Source organism: Mobula birostris, chromosome 9 (genome assembly GCF_030028105.1).
Source record: "Mobula birostris isolate sMobBir1 chromosome 9, sMobBir1.hap1, whole genome shotgun sequence".
NCBI classification, from domain to species: domain Eukaryota; kingdom Metazoa; phylum Chordata; class Chondrichthyes; order Myliobatiformes; family Myliobatidae; genus Mobula; species Mobula birostris.
In genome coordinates, this window is record NC_092378.1 from 8,964,367 (window position 1) to 8,988,610 (window position 24,244).

At 41.5% G+C, this 24,244-nt stretch overlaps 1 protein-coding gene across 1 annotated transcript in view; it reads left to right on the forward strand.

Moving 5' to 3' along the window:
* LOC140203273 (thyrotropin-releasing hormone-degrading ectoenzyme-like) overlaps positions 1 to 24,244 on the forward strand; it is a 150,115-nt gene that overhangs the window by 87,226 nt on the left and 38,645 nt on the right. Inside the window, exons 8-10 of the mRNA XM_072269289.1 lie at positions 13,979 to 14,044; positions 17,963 to 18,150; positions 19,872 to 19,960. Of these exons, the coding sequence (XP_072125390.1) occupies positions 13,979 to 14,044; positions 17,963 to 18,150; positions 19,872 to 19,960 (343 nt within the window). The remainder of the gene's footprint in view (positions 1 to 13,978; positions 14,045 to 17,962; positions 18,151 to 19,871; positions 19,961 to 24,244) is intronic.

Sequence of the window (24,244 nt, forward strand, 5' to 3'; positions counted from 1 at the left end):
CCAGTGCAGCCACGCACTTCCTCAAAAGCACCTCGAAACACCAGGTGAACGGACAATGTTCTCAAGAAGCTGTCTCCAGCTTTCTCCTTGCAGGCTCCCATCAGCCTCCTCACAATAGGAGTGTTGGTCCCCACAAGAATTGAAATACCACCCTTCTCAACGGGATCCAGACAAACCAGCTCTAATGTATCAAGGGCCTCAGCCACTCCCACATTGACCTCCAAAAACTCCAGCTTCACTGACAAATAACCGTCATACAGATAATCACCCACACTAAGACCCCAGATCTCTAGTGCACTGAAGTGGTGTCAATGGTAAATGTGTCAAATACTGGTTGGAAAGTGAATGGTACAGCAAAGTGACCTGCGACTCTGTGTCAAGTATGGCTCTAGCATAAGTACTCTCTATCTGTAGCGATACACTGAAGCTTGGCCCCACTAAGCCATCAAGAATATGGTTCTTTGCTTTAGGGTGTTCTTTGATATATTGCTGGGAATGTGTTCCCCCATCCCCTCACTGGGTCTGTTTTAAGTTTTCCAAATGTCTCTCTCTGCTTAGGTACTCGGGGGCTCACTCTCCGAGGGGTTTCCTGTCATTCACACTCCTGCCTAAATTGTCCCTCTTCACCACAGTTATAACAGACAATACCGGCCACTCCCCTTCTCGCATGAAACTGGCTGCTAGCAGCCCTCTGCACAGTCTGTCGTCTTAGAGGAACTGCCTCCCTATCAGCTCCATTATATGGGGGGAGCACACCCGCTGGTGACAACCGGGACATCTCAGTTCTCAACTCTACCACTTCCCGGGGCAGGCAGGGGACCACTACCGAGGACTGCACCCTGCTGATGGAGGCCTCCCATGCCTCCGACGCATTCTCCTCCTCTCGTACTTCTCTGATCAGCTCAAGAACTGAGGGGAGGGCATGTCTTACAAGACAGTCAGAGACCCCCAAGCGATCAGGTCCTGGGACTGGGCGCCCTTTGCAATCTGGTCCGTTTTTAACTGATCCATCTCAGCCACCTGATAGGCCCCTCTGCGCCGCCAGCAATTTAGCTGCCTCTCTAGCCGAAAGAGGTAGCTGCCTTCTCCTGACTCGTGTTCTGAAACCCAATCATGAGCTCCATTGGGCTTCCTGTCATGCCAAACGCATTTTCCAGTATGCACATGTAAGCAGCAGTAGTGGCAAAGGGGTACTGGGACTTCACGGCTCTCGCAACATCATCAGCCCGCCCCCTCAAACTTTCAACCAATCACTATCGTTTTATGTCACCAGAGCACCGTCACTCATCTAACAACTGAGAGGTCCACTGCGCCCAAGTCTCATACTCCTCTTCCCCTTTAGGGGTGGGCTTCATTCCTGAGAACAGCTGGAGCCTACCATAGCTAGGACCTTGGACCTGGGCATTTTTCCATTTATTCGCCAGAGAGGTAAGGGGCGGATACTAACGCAGAGTTCTCACTCTTCCCTGGGGGATGAGGACTCACTAGACATTCCAAATCAGACCACTCCTTCCGCTCGCTAAGCAGAAACCCGTCTTTGAAGTCCCCGCTCCTAGCTATGGGAGACTCATCTTGCGATTTGGCCTACTCTCCTCCCTCCGGAAAGTATGGACAGTCCACGGCCCCACTTCTCCTGGGGCCTCAATAGTACCTGGCGGTCCCACTGCCGCTACGTCTGTGCTAGACCAAACTAAAACAAAGTCTGTGCCCGCTATTTTTTCAAATCTTCACCCACAATCATAACTTTGCCTACAGCTTTAACAGTACTTTAAAGTCGAATTAACAATTCATTAGGAATATGAGTATCTACCACTCTCAACACGTACACATTAGTTACTGGTAACTCCATGGAATGAACACCACCACTCCACCCCGGCAACATCCATACTAGCACAGACCTAAACACACAACCCACTGGTTCAATGCTCAGGGCAATCACACAGCATCCAATGAAATCAATCCCGGACGAGCCCCCACAATTGTAACCCTCATGTTCGTTTAGCAGTGTTAGTCTAGGGAAGACAGTCTCTGGCCCCGTCAAACATGTGAACTCTGAGGAGCAAAACCTCTTGTTTGTGTGGATGCTGTGTGATGTGTTCCCCTGTTACAAGTCAGTACCATGACATAACAGACAGTACACCATATGCAATTAAACAATTTAGCTTTATAATTCTTAATTTGACTAGAGGGTGAGTAAAGAAAACAAAAAGAAAAGGGCCAATTTTAATGAAATGGTCTAATGTGCACATGTTGGAGCTCACGGTTTCCTGTCCATTAGTCCTCCATTTATTTCCCCCGGGCTTCGTCGACTCCGAGCTCCACTCCAAACCCACTCTGTCCTGCAGTCTGCGACCTCTGTTCTGGCATCTTCTCTCTCCATCTTTCGCCGAACACAAGACCTAGAACAATTTGCTCTCAGGCACACAATAAGAAAAAACACTCCCTTCATTGGACTGCCCACATTCCAAAGCCCCCATTATCTCTAGCCATAACCGAAACACTGATGCTACAGCAAACCCATTACATTAGCAGTGAAACTTTTCCCAGTGCATTATACACCTTTTACCCTTAACACATGACCTCTGGTTGTAGTTCTACCCAATGTTAATGGAAAAAAACATTCTTGCACTTACCCTATCTATACCCCTCATAATTTTGAATCTTCTCTCAGTCTTCTATATTCCAAGGAATAAAGTCAATCTTTCCTTATAACTCAAGTCCTCCAGTCCTGGCAACTTCCTTGTAAATTTTCTCTGTAATCTTTAAACCTTATTTCCATCTGTCCTGTAGATAGTAAAAACTATAGATATCTGTCCTATAGATATAAAAACTGCACACAATACTCTAAATCAGGCTTCACTATCACCTTATGCAACTTCAACATAGTATCCCATCTCCTGTACTCAATACGTTGAATATGTTGCCATATTCAGTCTGAAGTCCATCAATCAGATGGCAGAATTGTCAGTATTAAATGACTTAGAATCTCCCATTCTTCTTCTTTGGCAGTCCCTGAGCTCCATTTCTCCGAGATTAGAGTTGACTGAAAAGACTGTGATGGATCTGCAGTCTTTGCTGTAAGAGCTTGATGGGTGGCTGGTTGGATAGCTGGGAAATTTTTACCTCTTCCACCCATTCCACTGGATTTTGCATCCTGCCAATGACTAAACACAGCTCCTTCTGCCGTTGTAGAGTCACAGAACACTACAGCACAGAAACGGGTCCCTTTGGCCCGTATATTCTATATACAACACGCTGCCTCAGCCAAGGCTTGAACTAGCAACCTTCAGATCACTAGATGAACACCTTAACCACTTGGCCACGTGCCAGCCCGTATATTCTATGGCAAATGATTAATTTGCCGTTGACCTGCACCTGACCACAGTCCTGAATACCCGCCCCCCGCCCCATGAATCTATCCAAACTTCTCATAGGTGTTGAAATCAAGCCCTCATCCATCAATGTGCTGGCAGCTTGTTCTGACTTTCCACACCCTCTGAGTGAAGAGGTTCCCCTTCTTGTTCCCCTTAAACATTTCACCTTTCACCCTTAACCCATGATCTCCAGTTCTTGTCATGCCCAACCTCAGTGGAAAAAGCCTGCTTGCATTTACCCAATCTATCCCCCTCATCATTTTGTATACCTCTATCAAATCTCCCCTTGTTCTTCTACATTCCAGGGAATAAAGCCCAAACCTTTTTAACCTTTCCCTATGACCCAAGTCCTGTAATCTCGGTAACATCTTGTAAGTTTTCTCCACACTTTTTCAATTTTATTGACATCTTTCCTGTAGGTAGGTGACAAGAACTGCACACCACATCCTCTCCATTCTTCCTCCATTTTGACTGGCCACAGTCCAGGAATTCTACAAGTTACACCTCCTCAGGAAGTATCCTTAAAGCAGACTGTGTCCTCTTGATAATTCCTCCTTGTAACAAAGCTTGGAAATAGACTGTCTGCTCCAGTTGGTGATGTAACCAGTCAAAATACCCTCCAATATGCATCTGCAGAAATTTGCAAGAGTCTTTTCTGACAAACCAGATCTCCTCAAACTCCTTGCAAACTGGAACGACTGGTGTGCCTTCTTTTAGATTGCATCAATATGTTAGGCCCAAGAAATGTTGATGCCCAGTCACCCTTCCCACCGCTGACCCCTCAATGAGGATTAGTGTGTGTTCTCTTAAATTCCCCTTCCTGAAGTTCACAGTCAACTTCTTAATCTTGCTCAAATAGAGTACAAGGTTGTTGTGGTGACACTTCTCAACCAGCCACTCTATCTCATCCCCCATACACCACCTCATTGCTGTCTGAGATCTTACCAACACCAGTGCTGTCAGTTGCGAGTTTATAGATGGTGTTTGAGCTGTGCCCAGCCACACAGCCATGAGTCTAGAGCAGGGGTTCCCAACCTGGGGTCCACAGACCCTTCGGTTAATGGTAGGGGTCCATGGCATAATAAAAGTTAGGAATCCCTGGCCTAGAGAGAGTGGAACAAGTGGGCTAAATGGGGTAAGCATGCATCTCTGAGGTACATCTGTGCTGATTGCAAGCGAGGAGGAGATGTTATTTCTGATCTATATGTATTAAGATACAGTGCAGAATAGGCACTTCTGGCCCTTCGAGCTGCACCATTCAGCAACCCCCTAGCCTAATCATGGGACAATTTACAATGACCAATTAACATACCAATTTGTACAACTTTGGCCTGTGGGAGGAAACCAGAGTATCCGGAGGAAAACCACGCAGTCACGGGGAGAGCAAACAAACTCCTTATAGACAGCAGCAGGAATTGAACCCAAGTCACTGGTACTGTAAAGCGCTGTGCTAACCACTACACTACAGTATTGACTGTGGTCTGCCCAATAACGAGGTCAGGATCCAGTTGTTGAGGGAGGTACAGAGGCCCAGGTTATGTAACTTGTTAATTAGTAGAGGGGATGATGGTATAAAATGCCAACCTGTAATCAATAAACAACAGCCTGACATATGTTGTGCTGTTGACCAGGTGTTCCAAAGCCAAATGGAGAGCCAGTGAGATTCCATTTGCTGTGTATGTGGCTCTGGAACTAGTTAGCCAGCCGAAGGTTGATTTACTTCTAACCTCACATCACTTGCAGTTACTACATTTAAGAAGCTTTTGGGCAGACAGTTAAATAGGGAACGCAAAGAAAGGCACTAGCCGGCTGGTGCAGCGGTATCCGCACTGGACTTCAAGGCAAGTGGCCCTGGGTTCGAGTCCAGCCGTCTCCTTGCACACTTTCCATCATTCTGGATTGAGCGTTAGGCTAACAATTCGGCCTTGTAAAGACAGACAAATGCTAAAGGAACGGCAAGGTTGCCACTCGATGCACCACAAGGCGCAGAGGGGAACAACAACAATGCAAGCAAATGGGATTACAAAAAGATATCTACCAGAAAATGCAGTAATAGCTCTATTTGTCCAGTGTGAACTCCTGGCAGTTCTCGTTCTCTCTCTCTTCCGCGCCCTCCCCCCCAACGAGAACGATGATCCCTGTTTACTAGGCACCAAGATATATCATCTTTAATCATCCACGAAACTTACTGCAGACCATACGTGAATTAGAATATGATGCACCCCACAATGTAGTTACAATCATATTATAAAATAAACAGAAGTATCCACCTTAAATGGAATATACAAACAACAGACACATATTTATGTATCCACATTACTAAAGAAATGGAATATTAGATTATGAAGACACGTAGTCCTCTTTTATTGTCATTTAGTAACGCATGCATTAAGAAACGATACATTATTTCCTCCGGTGTGATATCACAAAACACAGGACAGACCAAGACTAAAAAAAGACTGACAAAACCACATAATTATAACATATAGTTACAACAGTGCACAATACCATAACTTGATGAAGAAAGTCCGTGAGCACAGTAAAGTTCAAAGTTTCTCAAATGTCCTACATCTCACACAGACGGGAGAAGGAAGAACTCTCCCTGCCATGCTGACCACAATCTGACTCTGAGTCATCCGAAAACTTCGAGCTCTAGTCAGCTTTCCGACACCGAGTACAGAGCACCATCTCTGTCCAAGCGATTCGACCTCTTTCTCGGTCGCCAAAAGCAGGCAAAGCCAGGGATTTTGAGGCCTACCCTCCGAAAGGTTCCCGACCGCGCAGTAACGACAGCAGCGAACGAGCTTTTCGGAAATTTCTCCAGATGTTTCTCTGTGCTTTCACGTTCATTCGCCATATTCTGCCATGTGCGGCGGAAAAGGCATTATAAAGCCAACCTGAGCACATCAGCTCAGTTTAGAACCTACTATGAGAATATACTGAGGAAGTCGTCGAAGTGCAAACGCTCAGCGCAACATGAGAGTGACAAGGCGGTGAGAGTGTGTGCGCGCACGTGTGTAGTGCACTTACCGAGCGCTCTCCGTCGTGCTGTCGTTACATAGGGCAGCACTGGACCACTTATGAAACATGGCCTCGGAAGGGTTAGACCAAATACCACAGATTGGAGCTTTGAAATACTGTTGCTTACTTATATCAAGTTACTAACTTGTACTGCACACCAAGATCTTTATTTTAAGTAGGTAAGTGTTCTACAGATATTTGAGATCAATAAATTATGTTACAAATTGGAATTTAATGTTGCTTGTAGTGCTTCATGTTTAACGTGATTCTGTCTAATTCATTTTGAACATAACCTGTGAAATGTTAATGTCTCCCAAATGTGCACTAATCATTAGAACTGAATTTCCTTTCACCTGCAGAGTAATTATAACAAAGAAGAGCAACTTCTTTACTTTTTCCCCAAGCTCCACAGGGATTCTTAGATGTTCGTTTTTTTAAACACGATATGCATAAGCCTAATACCTATGGAACAACTGGGTCACTACTCAAAATATAATAGAGGCAAGTGTCACCAAAAATAAGGAACACCCACAAAATGCTGGTGGAACGCAGCAGGCCAGGCAGCATCTATAGGAAGAGGTACAGTTGATGTTTCGGGCCGAGACCCTTCGTCAAGACTAACTGAAAAAAGAGATAGTAAGAGATTTGAACGGGGGAGGGGTGGGGGGGGAAGACCCGAAATGATAGAAGGCAGGAGGGGGAGGTATTCATATTTAAGTATGGATCGTTGGAATAATGAAATTTTTAGCAGTATTCCACTTGAAAAAATTACTTATTATTTAAGAAATAAATATGATATGTTTTTGAATATTAAAAAAGATAGGATTGTGTATACAGGTGCTCCGGTGATAAAGATGTTGGTCCTTTGGGGAAAGAAACACATAAATATATTAAATTTATTTTGAATCCCATGGAGCATGTGGAGACCTTCCAATATCCAGGCAGTCTTTCTTTCTTTTCTTTTTCTTTCAGGTAGGGTATGTATCAGGGGGAAGGGTTAAGGGGAGGGGGGAGGGTAGATATTGTTATTCCATGTAACCAAGTTTGAAAATTGAATAAGAAATTATATTAACAAAAGGAGGGGGAGGGATGAAGCCAAGAGCTGGGAAGTTGATTGGCAAAATATGATTCCTAAATAAGGAATTGTGACAATGCTGTGTTACTGCTTGGGCTTTCTCTGAATGGTTTTCTCTAGTGTTGTTTAAGATAAACAAACTCTCGGCCTCACCAGTGCAGTCCAAAGGAAAGCTTATGAAGCAATATGTCTGGCACCAGCTTGGCTGCAGGAGCTGCTGGAAGGATGTTCAATAATGTCTAGTCACCTTAGGGGCTCCACTCCAGGTTTTGCTGTCTGGGTTTACTCCAGTGGCATTCGTCTCTCCTGAGGCTGCCTGCAAGGCAGTGGAGCTAGTTACCCATAGTTGGGAATCCGGTCCACAAGCACCAGGGCATGACCACACACGAGTGGGTCTGCAGGCTATATGTTCAAGGGCCAGACTTCCTCCCTGTTGTCAGTAGTTCAGCCTGAGTCCGAAAGAGGTTCAGTTTCTGTGTGCCGCCTGTGAGGAGGCACTACAGGAGGCTTGCTGTTGGAGAGGATATGTACTGGCGGGGAGAGACTTACACATTCAGCTCTCCTTTTTGCGAGACTGCTAGCCAGCAGTGGAAGCTCAAAGTGAGAGCGACAAGCACTACCCACTACACTACCACACTAAACACATAACAACCATTTGACACCAGAACTAGAACCTTACATTATTGCATAGGGTTATCTGTACTTAATTTGACTGCTGGAACCTCACACCTTCCCATTCCTATATCACATTATCAGACAAAAATATATAGGTTGGAACTTGGTGTACATGTGGGATAAAGAAAAATAAAAAAGCAGGTTATTACCACTGGTGGATTCTGATGTTTTTAATCCAAGGGTCTTTCGGAAGTCAAGAAAGAGGCATAAAATTTGTGGCTTCACAATTATTTTATTAAGTACTAATTGAACAAAGAGAACTGGAAATGGGCTAGTAGCAAAGAACAGAAAAAGATTTAAAAAAACCTGTAGGGTATCGTGTTCACTCTCTTTATACCACAGATAAGAAACATTCCATTCAAATTTGTAGATAAGAATTAACCAATCAGATAGCTCCTAGTCAAATAATGCAACATTGGAGAAGCTTCCAAAATCATGCATATATAACCATTAGGGGACACACTGAATATTTGCATATACATACTATGACCACTGGGAAACATAGTTACATCTGGATTGGTAAAATTCAAGCAGGCATATTAAGCTAATTGGCAAAGAAAATAACAATTATACAGCCTAATATACAACACTAAAAGTACATCCAGCCAAAAATATTGTTGTCAGATCCAGATAGAGTCACTGAGACTAGATTTCTTACATAGATGTACAAGAGACAGGAAAATCTGCAGGAACTCAGTGAGGGAGGGAGGGAGTTTCTAGTCCAGGTGAAGGGCCTTGACCCAGAGTGATGACTGTCATAAGTACTGCCTGACCCTGCTGGGTTTGTCCAGCACTCCCTACATAGCCTGATAAAATGGGAAATATTTTGGCTGAAGCAGGACTGTGTAGTGAAAAGCTCCATGTGAATCGCACAGATGCCTAATGGAGTTCACGTGAACTTAATCCCAAACTCCAAAAATTACATCATAAAACTAAATAATTACAGTTGCCTGTGATGGATTTCAAACTAAAACGTTTGGCTGTATATATATCCAAATCATGAAGAGTGGAGGACAATATTAAATGGAACAAGAACAAATACTACTTTATTATTTTCTATGTAAAGAATCAGAATGAGAATCAGGTTTAATATCACTGGAACATTTGTTATTTTGTGGCAGCAGAACAATGCAATAATAATAAAGTTTGAGTGTGACAGAAGTATAAACACCCACCCACCTCCCAAATGGTGTATCAAGCAGTAGTAAATGAAGGCAACTGGACTTGCTGAATTATCTAGAAGACAATTCACTACTCATCAGAGACACTTCAGTTCTGATCCATGGTAGGTAGCTTTCTGACTTGTAAACTCTGAGTCATTTAAAAGTATCACAATCACATGAGGATTGTTAAGAGTCATAGAGATAATTAGAGGGTCATTAGTCTTATCCTTGCATGAATGGAGGTGTGAACTCTTGTGGAGATGCTGGGGTGGAGAGGTTAGGGGATCCCTGACGGTAGCAAGAAGGAGAAGGTATGTCCTGGGTGATAGGAGTCCTTCATGATCTATTACACCCTTTTTGAGGCATAGCTCCTTGAAGATGTCCAGGACGTTGGGGAGGTTAGAGCTGAGTAAAGAACTTTCTCCAGTTTATTTCAATCCCGTGCAGTGGGCTCCCAATACCAGGTGGTGGTGCAGCCAGTTAGAATGCTCTCCACAGTACTGTATATCTAGAAATTTGGGAGTGCCTTTGGTGACATACAAAAGCTCCTCAAACTCCTAATAAAATATAACTGCTGTCGTGCCACCTTTGTAACTGTGTTGAGAGTAAGAGACTCACTCTTCCTTCAGTTAGTCCTGACGAAGGGTCTCGGCCTGAAACATCGACTGCACCTCTTCCTAGAGATGCTGCCTGGCCTGCTGCGTTCACCAGCAACTTTGATGTGTGTTGCTTGAATTTCCAGCATCTGCAGAATTCCTGTTGTTTGTAACTGTATTGATATGTTGGGTCCGGGATAGTTTCTCAGAGTTAGTGAAGTTGCTCACTCTCTCCACTTCTGATCCCGCTTTGAGAACTGTTATGTGTTCCCTCATCTTACCCTTTCAAAATTCAATATTACCTTTGCATTATCTACAAGATATGTTGTTATGTTGTTTTAAAGTATCTGCTGTTTCTCCTGGGAGCTTTAGTAATATAAAATACAAGTTTGTTGAAGTTTTTGCAATACCTGGAAGTTTTTTTCCAATCATAAAATGGGTGCATTGGAATATTGGAATTTTATATTAGAATATCAAGAAGCTATGAATAGTGGGCTTAAATTCAAGTTGACTCTTGTTCTTCGTTCTCATATTTTTCCTGATGCTTGGTCTTTGTACTCGGGATTTATTATTGCTTAGATCAATGACTAACAATGATTCCATGATCTTTGTTGCATGATTAGCTTATAGATCAATTAAAGCTTTCTGGACTTATTGACAATTTATTCCCATGGATATGATTTTCCAGTTGACATTCATTTATTTCATAACTATAAGATAGAAACATAGAAAATAGGTGCAGGAGTAGACCATTCGGCCCTTCGAGCCTGCACCGCCATTCATTATGATCATGGCTGATCATCCAACTCAGAACCCCGCCCCAGCCTTCCCTCCATACCCCCTGACCCCCGTAGCCACAAGGGCCATATCTAACTCCCTCTTAAATATAGCCAATGAACTGGCCTCAACTGTTTCCTGTGGCAGAGAATTCCACAGATTCACCACTCTCTGTGTGAAGAAGTTTTTCCTAATCTCGGTCCTAAAAGGCTTCCCCTCTATCCTCAAACTGTGGCCCCTCGTTCTGGACTTCCCCAACATCGGGAATAATCTTCCTGCATCTACCCTGTCCAATCCCTTTAGGATCTTATACATTTCAATCAGATCCCCCCTCAATCTTCTAAATTCCAATGAGTACAAGCCCAGTTCATCCAGTCTGTCTTCATATGAAAGTCCTGCCATCCCAGGAATCAATCTGGTGAACCTTCTTTGTACTCCCTCTATGGCAAGGATGTCTTTCCTCAGATTAGGGGACCAAAACTGCACACAATACTCCAGGTGTGGTCTCACCAAGGCCTTGTACAACTGCAGTAGTACCTCCCTGCTCCTGTACTCGAATCCTCTCGCTATAAATGCCAGCCATAAGATGTAAGATTAAATCACTATTGCTCATTTTAAATTCCTTCACTAACAATAACCTGAGGTCAGTATTAACCAGAAGAACAAATTGGGGCAGCATGGTAGTGCAGAGATTATCCCAAAGCTTTATAGTACCAATGGCCCAAGTTCAAATCCCACTGCTGCGTGTAAGGAGTTTGTACTTTCTCCCCGTGACAAAGGGTGCTCCAGTTTCTTCCCACAGTCCAATGACATACTGATTGGTAGGTTAATTGGTCATTGTAATTTGTCCTGTGATTAGGCTAGGGTTAAATCGGGATTGCTCCGCAGTGGGACTTGAAGAACTGGAAGGGCCCGTTCTGCGCTGTATCTCAATAAATAAATTTTTAAAAAGTAACTGGACCAGCAACATGCAAGTCCATGGTTACATGAATGAGAAGGTCAAAGATTGGTTGTGTGACTCCCTTTCGCTTAGCCTAAGTCTCTTCTACCATCCACATGACACAAGTTGAAATATAACGGTTGAGTTCAAATCTCAAGGAGTTTAACACCAATGCAGTTTGCCCAATTAGCACCCCATTAGCCATCCTAAATTTCACTCCTTCTCCCACTGGTAGGCAGTGTGTATCATTTACATAACCAATACAGTTACTTGCCCAGATCACTATGACAGCAACTTCCAAGCCTGTGATTTCCACAGGGATAATGGCTGCTGGCACATGGGAGCACTATTGCCTGCGTATTCCTCTTTAAGGTGTATCAGACTGGAAGTTTTCTGGCAAAGAACTGTGAGAACAGCTGGGAGGATCATGGGGATCTCCCTACCACCCACTGGGGACATTTATTATGAGTGTTTCCCATCCTGACTGTTCTTGTCTTTATACATCAGAATCTCCTGCCTGATGGTAGAGAGTCAAAGAGGATGCTGTATGGATGGATGGGATCCTGAATAATATTCTTGATAATGCCCTCAGGCTATTAGGCTTCTGAACTCCCTGCTGCATCACATTCGAAGTTTCACCAGTTAATTTGTTCTGTACCCTTCAATATTTAATTTATGCACTTTACTTTGTTTATCAATGTGTAATTCATTTCTGATTTAATTCTTACTTTCCTAAGTTATTGTGTGTTTTGTGTACTACTGTGCTTTACACACTGGTCCAGGGAAATGTTGTCTCATTTGATGGTATACATGTAGTATATAGTTAAATGATGATAGCGTTGACCTGACTTGACTTGACTTGACCATCTCACCTTGGGAATATATAACTACTTTTACATTGTTGCTGAAATTCCCTACTCAACAGTGCTATGGGCATACTGTACCTTCACCAGAATAGCTGTAGTAGCTCGTCGTCACCTTCTTGAGGACAATTAGGGATGTACAATTAATGCTGGCCTATCCAGGGAAGCACAAATCTCAAAAATGAGTAAATAAAAAAACTCACAGCAAGAAATGAGAGCTTAATAAGAATTATGTTTCTGCTGGTTACACCATTATCATGGGTCACTCTTCTCTTCGCAATCACCAACCCCCATCTCTTTTGTAGTATCAATCATTTTAATAAATTAGCTGATATCATCATTTTATATTAATGTCAACCTGTTTGATATGATTCACAAAGCATCACTGCCATCAAAATATGATTCACACTTGTTGCATGTTCCAGGCAGAACAAAATACATTTAAGATTGCATTACTCCAATGTGCAATTTGAGGTTGGTATATAAAGTCAGACCTATCTGTTGGTCAAGTCCAGTTGGCTAGCGAGTTTGAGCCTGACATCCACCTTCTTATCTCAAAGTTCAAAGTTCCAAGTAAATTTATTATCAAAGTACATATATGTCTCCATATGCAACCCTGAGATTCATTTTCTTGTGGGCATACTCAGTAAATCTATAGAATAATAACCATAATAGATTCAATGAAAGACTGCCAAGTCCATCTGATCATCCATGTAAAATCAAGTCACTGGGTCATTGTTCTCTGGGCAAGCTGGGTACCTTTCCTTTGTCCTGGTGACTACCATGGTTATGAAGTGGATAATGGACAGCAATATTAAGTATAACCAATCAAATCTTTTGGTGGAACAAGTTATTTTCTTGCTTACATTATATTTGCTCTCCATGGTATTACCTGTTTTTTGATACTGATAATTTAGCCATGAAGATATGAGACACATATGTGGCAGAATTACAGGTAAAACAGCACAGGACTGATCCTTAACATTAGCTATTGGGACAATGTAGATCAGGGTCATGTGAAGCCATGGGAGCAGGTGGTGGATGTTCATATGAGCAGCTGGTACATATCACAAGTCCTAGTTATGCGACCACTGACACCAGGCAGACAATCCCTGCAGAGTTTTGATAATGACAGGGGCACCCGTCTTGTAAAGACACTGCCCAGGAGGAAGCAATGGCAAACCACTTCTGTAGAAAATTTGCCAAGAACAATTATGGTCATGGAAAGACCATGATCAGCCACGCCATACAACACGGTACATAATGATGATAGAGATAAATATTCCTCCCCAAGTGATATTTCATGGGAAGAATTATGGTCCTTCTGTCCCAAGAAATATAATTAATTGCATTAATACACCTGATTTATGACCTTTAATATAATCAAATGCCAGAGGTTTTTGTGCTTATACTGGTTGTATTTTGGTGGAATGGGATATTTGTACAACTCTTGTTCAGTTTTCTCAGTCCAGTTGTCTTTTATTGCTAATCTAGGAATTTTTGACGGTTCACATGTATGGCAATGCAGGGAGAGATGACTTATGGAACACACTTAAAGAGGTAAGCATTGTTTTTTAAACCTGTGATTAGTCTGAGCTGCATTGTTACAACGCCAATGTAATAGTGACATTTGCAGATGCTGTAAACGCTGCTTAACAATGTGGAAACAAGGGAGGAATCTTATCAAGCTTTTACTGCTAGTTGTTACGATTGCACAATACTCACAGTTAAGTTTCAAACAACAGCATGTGATAGTAGACATGTGATGGTGTCTGTCTGGATTATTGCTCATTTCTGGTTTTGAGCTAGAAGTACCAGTGGTTTTGGCTTGGTAGCTTACATTATTACATGGAAAAATAATAGGACTACTGATGATTAGTATAGCATCTGGGCATGCGATGTTGGTGCTGGAAACACAGCAACACTTGCAATCACTGTGACACTCAGTACAATCCTCACTGATTTGAAGCATTTCGCGGTACATTTCAATGTACATGTGATAAATAAAGCTAATCTCCCTTTAATAGATAATATTTCAAAGTTTAAAGTTCAAAGTAAAATTATTATCGGATATGTCACCCTATACTACCCTAAGATTAATTTTCTTAGAGGCATTCGCTGTAGAACAAAGAAATACAATAGAATCAATGAAAAACTACACACAAACAAGGACTGACAAAGTATAAATCAAACACAAAGACTAATAAAATATGTAATGACATATCTGGCGGCAAAATCTACATAGCAGCACGTCTTAGTTGGTGGAAAGGAGATTAATGTGGCTGTATTATTTTAAGGAAGCATGGAGGTAATGGATATGCAGTGTTGAATTCCACATAGGAGGCAGTCTTGGACCATTGTGCTTATGGTCGGCTCACAAAGCGATCCCATTCTCCAGCAGTTTTATTCCTAAAACCTATTCTTCCCTTATTCCCAACAAGATCCACCTTACACCCTCCACCCCTGGATTCTATGACTCTACTGCACAATAGGTACAAACCATAGCTGCTCATTAACCTAACAACCTGCTTGGGATGTGGAAGAAATGGGAGCACCCAAGGAAAACTAGGGTGGTCTGCAGGAAAACACTGCCAATGCCACAACTTATGCTACAGGCTCGAGCACTTTTATCAACAGTATCTCCATTAGCTTTGGTATTGCCAGTAAGTTTTGTCATTCTGCAAAACATGCATCATTTTGAGTTCAGCGTGTTTTTTGTGGTTGGTGGGTTTGTGATGAGGAACATTCTGCATTTGTAGCACCTGATTTCAAATGTGGCACCGTGTGATCAGAGTCAGGTTTAATATCACTGGCATACGTCGTGAAATTTGTTGTCTTTGCAGCAGTGCAATGCAATATGTAACAAGAGAAAAAGAAAACTGAATTACAGTAAGCATATATGTATTAAATAAGTACTGCAAACAAAAGGAATTAAAAAATGTAGCAAGGCAGTGTTCATGGGCTCAATGTCCATTCAGAAATCGGATGGGTGGCAGAGGGGAAGAAGATGTTCCTGAATCATTAGTGTATGTCCCCAGAGTTCTGTACCTCCTTCCTGATGGTAACAATGAGAAGAGGGCATATCCTAGGTGGTGGAGGTGCTTAATGATGGACACTGCCTTCCTAAGGCATCGCTCCTTGATAATGTCCTGGATACTATGGAGGATAATGCTCATGATGAAGCTGACTGATTCTACAACTCTCTACTGTCTATTTCGATCCTGTGCGGTAGCCCCTCCATACCAGATAGTGATGCAGACTGTTAGAATGCTCTCCATGGTATATCTATAGAAATTTAGAAGTGTTTTTGGTGACAATAAGGGAAGAATAGGTTTTAGGAATAAAACTACTGGAGAATGGGATTGCTTTGTGAGCCGACCATAAGCACAATGGTCCAAGACTGCCTCCTATGTGGAATTCAACACTGCATATCCATTATCTCCATTCTTCCTTGAAATAATACAGCCACATTAATCTCCTTTCCACCAACTAAGACGTGCTGCTGTCTATGTAGATTTTGCCGCCAGATATTTCATTACATATATTACATATTTTGCAGGAAATCAGCAAGTAAAAAGACAGAACTTCTGTTTGACATTTTAAATATTTTATGGAAATTTATATGCATATTAGATGTACCATTGGAGTCAAGATTGAAGGAGAAGAATTAGGATCATAACCAAACATTCTATGCACAGATTTTAGTCATAACTAGAAGCAAGATGAAGTAAATTATATTTTCAGGGCTAGAGATGTTGTTAATAGGGTTAACAAAGGTCAAAGTTCAAATTAAATTTTATTATCAAAGTATATATATATATATATATATATATATATATATATATATATATCACCATATACAACCCTGAGATTCACTTTCTTGTGAGTGTACTCAATAAATCTATGGAATAATAACCATAACAGAATAAATGAAAAACTGCCTAACTAGGGTGTTCAACCAGAGTACAGAAGACAACAAACTGCAAATACAAAAAAAGCAGAAATAATAACAATAAATAGATAAATAAGCAATAAATATTGAGAATATGGGATGAAGTGTCTTTGAAAGTGAGTTCTTTGGTTGTGGGAACATTTCAATGACGGGGCAAGTGAAATTGAGTGAAGTTACCGCCTTTGGTTAAAATCAATATTGACCTTTCAAGATTGAAAGATTATGAGATTTCAGACTTTATTTATGCCACCTTGTTTGGAAGTAAACTTAAGTCTTTTACATTTATATTTTCTTGGTCTACATCTGGGATGTCCTATTTGAGAAATTACTGTTCAGGTTTATTTGCCACCACCCTTTGCAGTGAATAAGTCTAATCATTTGACTAGTCATTGTTAATATAATTCACTATGATCTTTCATAACCTTGTTGTGCATCTGCTTTCTAATCTTTGGATCTTCACAATTTTTGACCATGTCTGCCTACTCACAATTTTCTTTAATTTTAATTTTCATTCAAATCTGAGCCGTAACCATACATGTGCATGAGCATTCATTCAGTGCGAACTAGGAAGTCACACATTTTGCACTGTTGGTAACACCTGAGCTTTGTTCAGATAATTCATATAAGTGAGACTCACTGTAATGTACTCAGATATAATTCAGTCATACTTTTTTTTTATCAAAAATGAAACATTTTCTGATTGCTTAACACTTTACTGAAGATTGGAACATAGTTTACTATAGTGTAAAATAATATTATACAATACTGTGCAAAAGTATTTGGCATAGGGTGTGTATATATAGTTACGGTGCTCAAGTCTTTTGCATAGTACTATATTATTCAATGTGGGGCAGAGAGTGAGTTTGTAAACCTGCCAGTAGTAAAGAATGTTGAGAATGGTGAGAGTGGAGGGATGTGGGGCAGGTGACAGAGAAGGTGTGTCAGGTGTCACAGGTACAGACACACCCAGCCCCGAGACACCAGGTAAAGTCATTTGATTCCAAACAACTGGTTTATTGATCATTACAGAATGTCTCTCTGGTGCTTCCTGTTCCCTCCCCTCTCCATTCCCCTTTTCCCAACCATGATTCCCCTCTCCCTGCCTCCTTACCACACTCAGTCCACAATAGAGACCCGTATCAGAATCAGGTTTATCATCATTCACATATCACGAAATTTGGTTTTTGTTTGGCAGCAGCAGTTCAGTGTAAACCATAAAATAACTACAGTACTGTGCAAAAGTCTTGGCCACCCTAGCTGTCTATACATATATGCCTGAGACTTTTGCACAGTTCTGTATGTTTATAATATTTTAAGATGAAGTTGGAATGCAGGAATTGGACAACTTTTGGAGAATCATTTTAAACAGCAGTTTGGTATGTACAAAGCACCTTTACATGTTTCTTAATGAACTAATAAGTATTGATGGGCTTGAACCACTGCCACCCATCCTCCATTTCCTTGCATTCTCTCCTGCTGAACGCATAAGTGGTCTTTTGCACTTTAACTTTTTTGCTTTTACGCAGACCATGCAGAATATGGGGGAAAACATAAACATCAAAGAAATCATGGACTCTTGGACGTTACAGATGGGTTATCCTGTGGTGACCATCATTAGGGATGAGAAGAGTGTTGATCTTTTAACAGTAAAACAAGAACTCTTCATCTATAACCTCAAAAGAAAATCAATGCATCTAAATTCAAAAAATAGCAGGTAACAAATAACATTGCATTTTATTTTGAGTGTGCAGTGAACTGGAAGGAAAACAGAAGCTGGTACTATTATTTAGAGGTGTGGTAATATGGGCATTATGTAGATGTTACACTTAACGCAAGTGTGGGATGAGTATTTGCTAATTTTGTCACTAATTTGGATATTGGCTCTTGTACCATGTTGGAGAGTTAGCTTTCTAGAAATTCATCTCCTGTCAGAATATACTATGTATATAATAGCTCGTCTTTACTGTTCTGATTCTGATGTTCAGCTCCATTATTTACTGTGGGGCAAATTTTGAAACTAGGCATCACAATGCTGCTGGCTCATTGTATACAGCACATCATCAACCAGGGATGACCTTCCAGTGAATTCACACCACCATGTGTGGAATCTCATCCTGTGATGAAAAAAAAGTCATAAAATATCTTCATTAGCTTTGAACTCCGATTTTATGTCCTCATAGAATTAAATACTCCATGCATCCTAATTCAGCAAACTATTTATCTGTACTCAGTTTTTCCTGGTTCAGTTTGGGCATCGAGGGAGAGAGGAAGAGGAGAGCCATCCGCAGTACCACCGATGCGACAGAGAGGGCCTCAAGATGGCTGTGGCTCAAAAGAGGGGAGCCATGGAGTCATAAGTAGCTAGCCATCTGGACACAAGCTGGGGTCTGATCAGCCCCGGCTGGGTCACCTGGAGGAGGGTGTATGGTGCTGAAAGACCCAAAGCACCCGATGATTCCAGGAACATCACTGAAGATGTGTCCAGAGGCATCAGTAGATGTATGTACACAGCACAAATTGACAGTGCATTTTCAAAGTTCAAAATAAATTTTACCAAAGTACATATATGTCACTATATACAGCCCTGAGATTCATTTCCTTGTGGCATACTCAATGAATCTATAGAATACTAACTACAACAGAATCAATGAAGGACTGTCTAACTGGGATGCTCAACCAGAGTGCAGAAAATAACAAACTGTACAAGTGCAAAAAGAAGAAACAATAATGTAAATAAATAAAAAGTAAATATCAAGAACATGGGATGAAGAGTTCTTGAAAGTGATCCATAGGTTGTGGGAACATTTCAATGATGGGGCAAATGAAGCTGAGTCCTGAACCTGATGGTATGAGTTCTGAGGCGATTTTCCTTCCGATGACAGCAGCAAAAAGAGAGAAATTTTTGGTAATTATGTTTTAGTACGGCTGTAAGATCTACCATAAGATTATAAAATATTTGCATTGTGATGGAATTGAAACTTTGATTGGAAATTGAAAATCTTTTTGATAACTTGAAATAGTGTTTTGATCTACAGAAAGTGGCAAGTACAAGCTGCCAAATTGAACACAAAAGTCAAACGTGTATGCCATGTGTTCTGTTATTCCCAGTTCATCCAGGCTCCTGAACTGAGTCTGTATGGGAATGTAATCTAAAGATATCAAAGCAAGGGCCACCAGAATTTTTGAGTAAATGGTTATTTCCTCCTCTTCTTCAGTGTTTTCAGTTGGGTTTGGATATCCAGATGGCTCTCAAGCAAACTTAAAAGGTGTGATCACATTAACTGCAATTTATCTGTGAGAGTTTCACACTTCATATTTATTTAACAAATCTTGGGGTAAAAATTATTGCCAGTGATGGCACGGTGCAAACACGATAATAACTCTTTAGGTAGTGGAGAGAAGGGATTGACGTTATTTTTATGGATTATATTCTAGTTATATTTGGAAAATTCCCCTGACGGTTGGTGTGGGAAACTTAACCCATATCTCAACAGAGGCAATGATATGGATTCATAATGAAACAGGTATTGTTCCATGTTATCTTTTTGCTGTTTTAAGTTCATCAATCTGGGCTTTGGCTTACATTTTGGAAACAATTTTTAAGGAATGTTTTTGAAGAAATAATGTACAAATACATAATTCCTTTGGGGTTGATTTTGGGATGATTCTTTCTCTATAGAGGACAAACTCGAGGGTGAAAAGCATTGATAGATTTGATGTGGAGAGGATGTTTCCTATGGTGGGAGTGTCTGGGACCAGAGGACACAGCCTCAGATTATAGGGGTTCTCTTTTAGAATGGAGATGACATCAATTTAGAACAGAGATGAGGAGGAATTTCTAAAGCCAGAGAGTGGCGAATCTGTGGAGTTCGTTGCCATAGGTGGCTGTGGAGGCCAAATGTTTATGTACTATATATTTAAGGCAGAGGTTGATGGATTCTTGATTAGTAAGAGCATGAAGGGATACCGGGAGAAGGCAGGAGGTTGGGGCTGAGAGGAAAAATGGATCAGCCATAATGAAATGGCAGGGCAGACTCAAAGGGCCAAATGGCCTATTTCTGCTCCTATATCTTATGGTCTAAAATGAACAGAAGCAGAAGTAGGCTGATTGACCCCTTGAATCCTCTATGTCATTCAGTAAGATTATTAAGATGGCTGATCCACTTTTAGTCTTAACATTCCTTTTCACTCTTTCTCTATACTGTCTGTCTCTTTTCTATTTCAAATGTCTGTCAATCTTTGTCTTGTATACATTCAGTGATTCTGTTTCCATAACTCTCTGAGGTGGAGAATTCCAGAGATTCACAGTCTCTGAGAGAAGAAATCCTTAATTATTTCTGTTTTAGATGGGCAGCCTTTTATTCTGGAAATAATCTATGCCCCCTAATTCGAAGTACCTTTGTCAAGCTTTTCTCCATCAATTCTAACAAGGTCCCTCAGAGTTATCTGCATTTACTATTTCCCTTTATCCACCCAGTTTTGTTACAATTTCATTATGTCTAGGAAATTTTTCAAACATGATTTCCTTGCCTGAAAATCTACCTTAACTCCTCTTGGGTGTCAACATACAAAATGCTGGAGGAACTCAGCAGATCTAGTAGCACGTATGGAGAGGAATAAAAAGTCAATGTTTTGGGCCAAGGTCCTCCATCAGGACCTGGGAAGGGTCTTGGCCTGAAACGTCAATTCATTAATCCTCTCCATAGATGCTGCCTAATCTGCTTAGTACCTTCAGCATTTTGTGTGTGTGTTACTCTGAATTCCCAGCATCTACAGAATCTCTTATGTTTAATCTCTACAGTTTTTTTTATGATTTTCTCAGTGTCCTGCTCTGACCTCCTTAAAAATAGATGATAACATGTTACCAATGGCTGATGTTAAATTATCATGCCTGTATTTTCCTTGGGTGGTGTGGTGGAGATAATCTCTACTGAAGCAGGTGTAAGCTGCTCCTTCCTTCTGCTAGCCTGCTGTTCACATTTGGGTAAGGTATAGCACCAACTTAGTGCATTCCCCCAACCCTCCAATCATGGTGACGTGAAGCCACGAGAGCAGGTGGTGGATGGTCAAGTGAGCCAAGTCCTAGTTATGTGACCACTGACACCAGGCAGACAATCTCTGAAGAGTATTGATAATGGTGGGGTCACCTGTCTTGTAAAGGCACTGCCCAGAAGAAACCACTTCTGTAGATCATAAGATTATAATTGCCTACGTCATAAGACACAGCACATAATGATGATGATATTTTCCTGCTTTGCCTCTTCCGTAGTTCTTGAATAGTCTCATATCTGTGTGTTTTCATTCCTTAGAGATATGTCCAGTATGCAGGATTTTTTTTCTCTGTTGACGGCAGCTAGGGGTTGAATTATCTGTGCAGCCACGTTCTGTGAAATCCTCGAGCACAGGCTATCATGTCCAGGGAACCTGTTGGCATTAAGACCCAATAGTTGTGTAGTATTTTCCTCTGGTGTTAGGGATATTTTAAGTACTTCCCTCTCTTCAGCCCAATGACTATTACTATTGGATGATGTTAGTGTCTCTACTGTGAAGCACAATACAATATAATGACTTAGAATCGCTTCTGTTTCTAAGTGGTTTAATGTGGGTGTAAAACTGGCCAAGACTGATCTGTTTTGGTATTTTACACACTTTGAAATAGCTCCCAGCCCATCTGTTAGCTGAACCAATTTTCTTCGTATTGAAAGATTCAAAAAATATTTGTTTAATCCCTCAAATTAAGGTAACTTCTGAAGATGAACTACTGTGGACAATTGTTAAGTGTACTTGCTCTACAATTTACTTCGGGAAAGCCAGGATGATGGAGCAGGGTTTATCCTCTCATCCGCTGGTAATGTGGCTTGGGTTTAAAATGTAGCCATCTCTATCCCTAGGCAAGCAACCATTGTAATTGTGAGCAGATAGACGAGGATCCACCTTAGGTTAGATTTCCCCCCCCTCACCCTCATTTTTGGGTGCAAGATCCAAAATTTCAAAGTAAATCTATTATTAAAGTATGCATACGTCACAATAAACCACCCCGAGACTCTCGTACTTGCAGGCATGCAGTAGAACAAAACCAGCGAACAACCAGTGTGCAAAAGAATTGCTGTGTAGTGGGTGGTGGGAGGGTTGATGCTTTTACCGGAGCAAGTGGGAGTCGAGGTAGGGGGAGGGTTGATGCTCTGCAGTCACTTGTGCGTGGGGGGGGTCTCTGGGGTTTACCATATTTTTGACATTCATTCTCTGATCCCGGGATTGTCTATGAACAGTAAGAATTTCAGATTGTATATTGTATCCATCCTCTAACATTAAATTGAACCATTGAAATCAGACAAACTGTGCAAAGACAAAAAAAAATTAAAAAGTAAATAATTTATATTGAGAACAGGACACACACAAAGTGCTGGAGGAACTCAGCAGGTCAGGTAGCTTCTACGGAAATGAATACACAGGCAGTGCTTCAGGCCGAGACCCATCTTTAGGACTGAGAAGGAAGGGGGAAGAAGCCAAAATAAAAAGGCGGGGGTGGGGAGGGTGAAGGAGGATGGGAGGATAGCTAGAAGGTGATTGGTGAAGCCAGGTGGGTAGGAAAGGTAGTTTCAAACTGTTGAAAGTGAGTCCATAGGTAGTGTGAATTAGTTCAATGTTGTGGTGAGTGAAGTTATCCACGCTGGTTCGGGAGCCTGATGGTTGAAGGTAATAACTGTTCCTGAACTTCGTAGTTTTTGGGACCTAAGGCTCCTGTACTTCCTTCGTGATGGCCATCCATCCATACATCACCAAGTCTGGCACATTGGACTGTGTTCTGTTGAGGGCTCGCTGCCCTTGGGTTCCTAATCTGAATGTTGCCCCGTCCCATGGCCACGGCCCTCAGTGCTGATGGAAGAATGTTGTGTTTTGTTTAAGTAAGGCCTAGGAGTTCAGTGTCCAATAGTTTAATATTCTTACCTCAAACTGTACCTGTGTTAATATCACCAGTGCTAAGGGCATGCAGTTGCAATACTACAGTCGATCAGTGCAGATCATTACCCTGGTAATCAAGCCTTGTGCCTGCCCTGCCAGTGACTGGAATTGATACTTCAATTTGTATATAACCATCTTTCATACATGCATTCCTTTTTTTCTGTAAAGATAAAGCTGCATCTTTTGGAGAGATTACAAGAATGTGTGTAATGGCCCAAGTGTAGCAGGAAACCATAGAAACCATAGAAACTACAGCACAGAAACAGGCTTTTTGGTCCTTCTTGGCTGTGCCGAGCCATTTCCGAACCATGTGCCGAAGGGAGGGAGATGGAGAGACTGAAGTCAATCAATAGCTCAGACTTTTAATGGAAAATGTGCAGAAATAAAGGAAAAACAATAAATGTTAGGACAACGGAGCTGTTAACTAGAACGCTCAAACCAAAGCTAACACCAATACAACAGCTCGGCAGTAGTAAGTTAATACTAAGTAAGTACTGCTCCTTATCAGCATCAGTCTGAGTGGTCATCCGCTTTCCTGGAACCAGGACGACGATGAGCATGGAGCGTTGACATTGCTTGGCTTTTGGTAGAGTCTCGAGAGGACTGAGACGAGAGTTAAAAACAGTAATTGGCTGGAATGCGCACACTCATAAGCGTGATTGCCACACCCATTCTGCAGCCCACCTGCGAGGACGTGGTTGTGACAAGAAATTGCTATCGTTTCTGTCATAAGTTCAGTTTCTGCATAAATTGACTTAGTTTTCTGTACAGCGAACTGTTTGAGGGACCTTAGAAATATTGCCTTCCCTTACTCCTAACTCTTGCATAACATTGCATTAAAAATA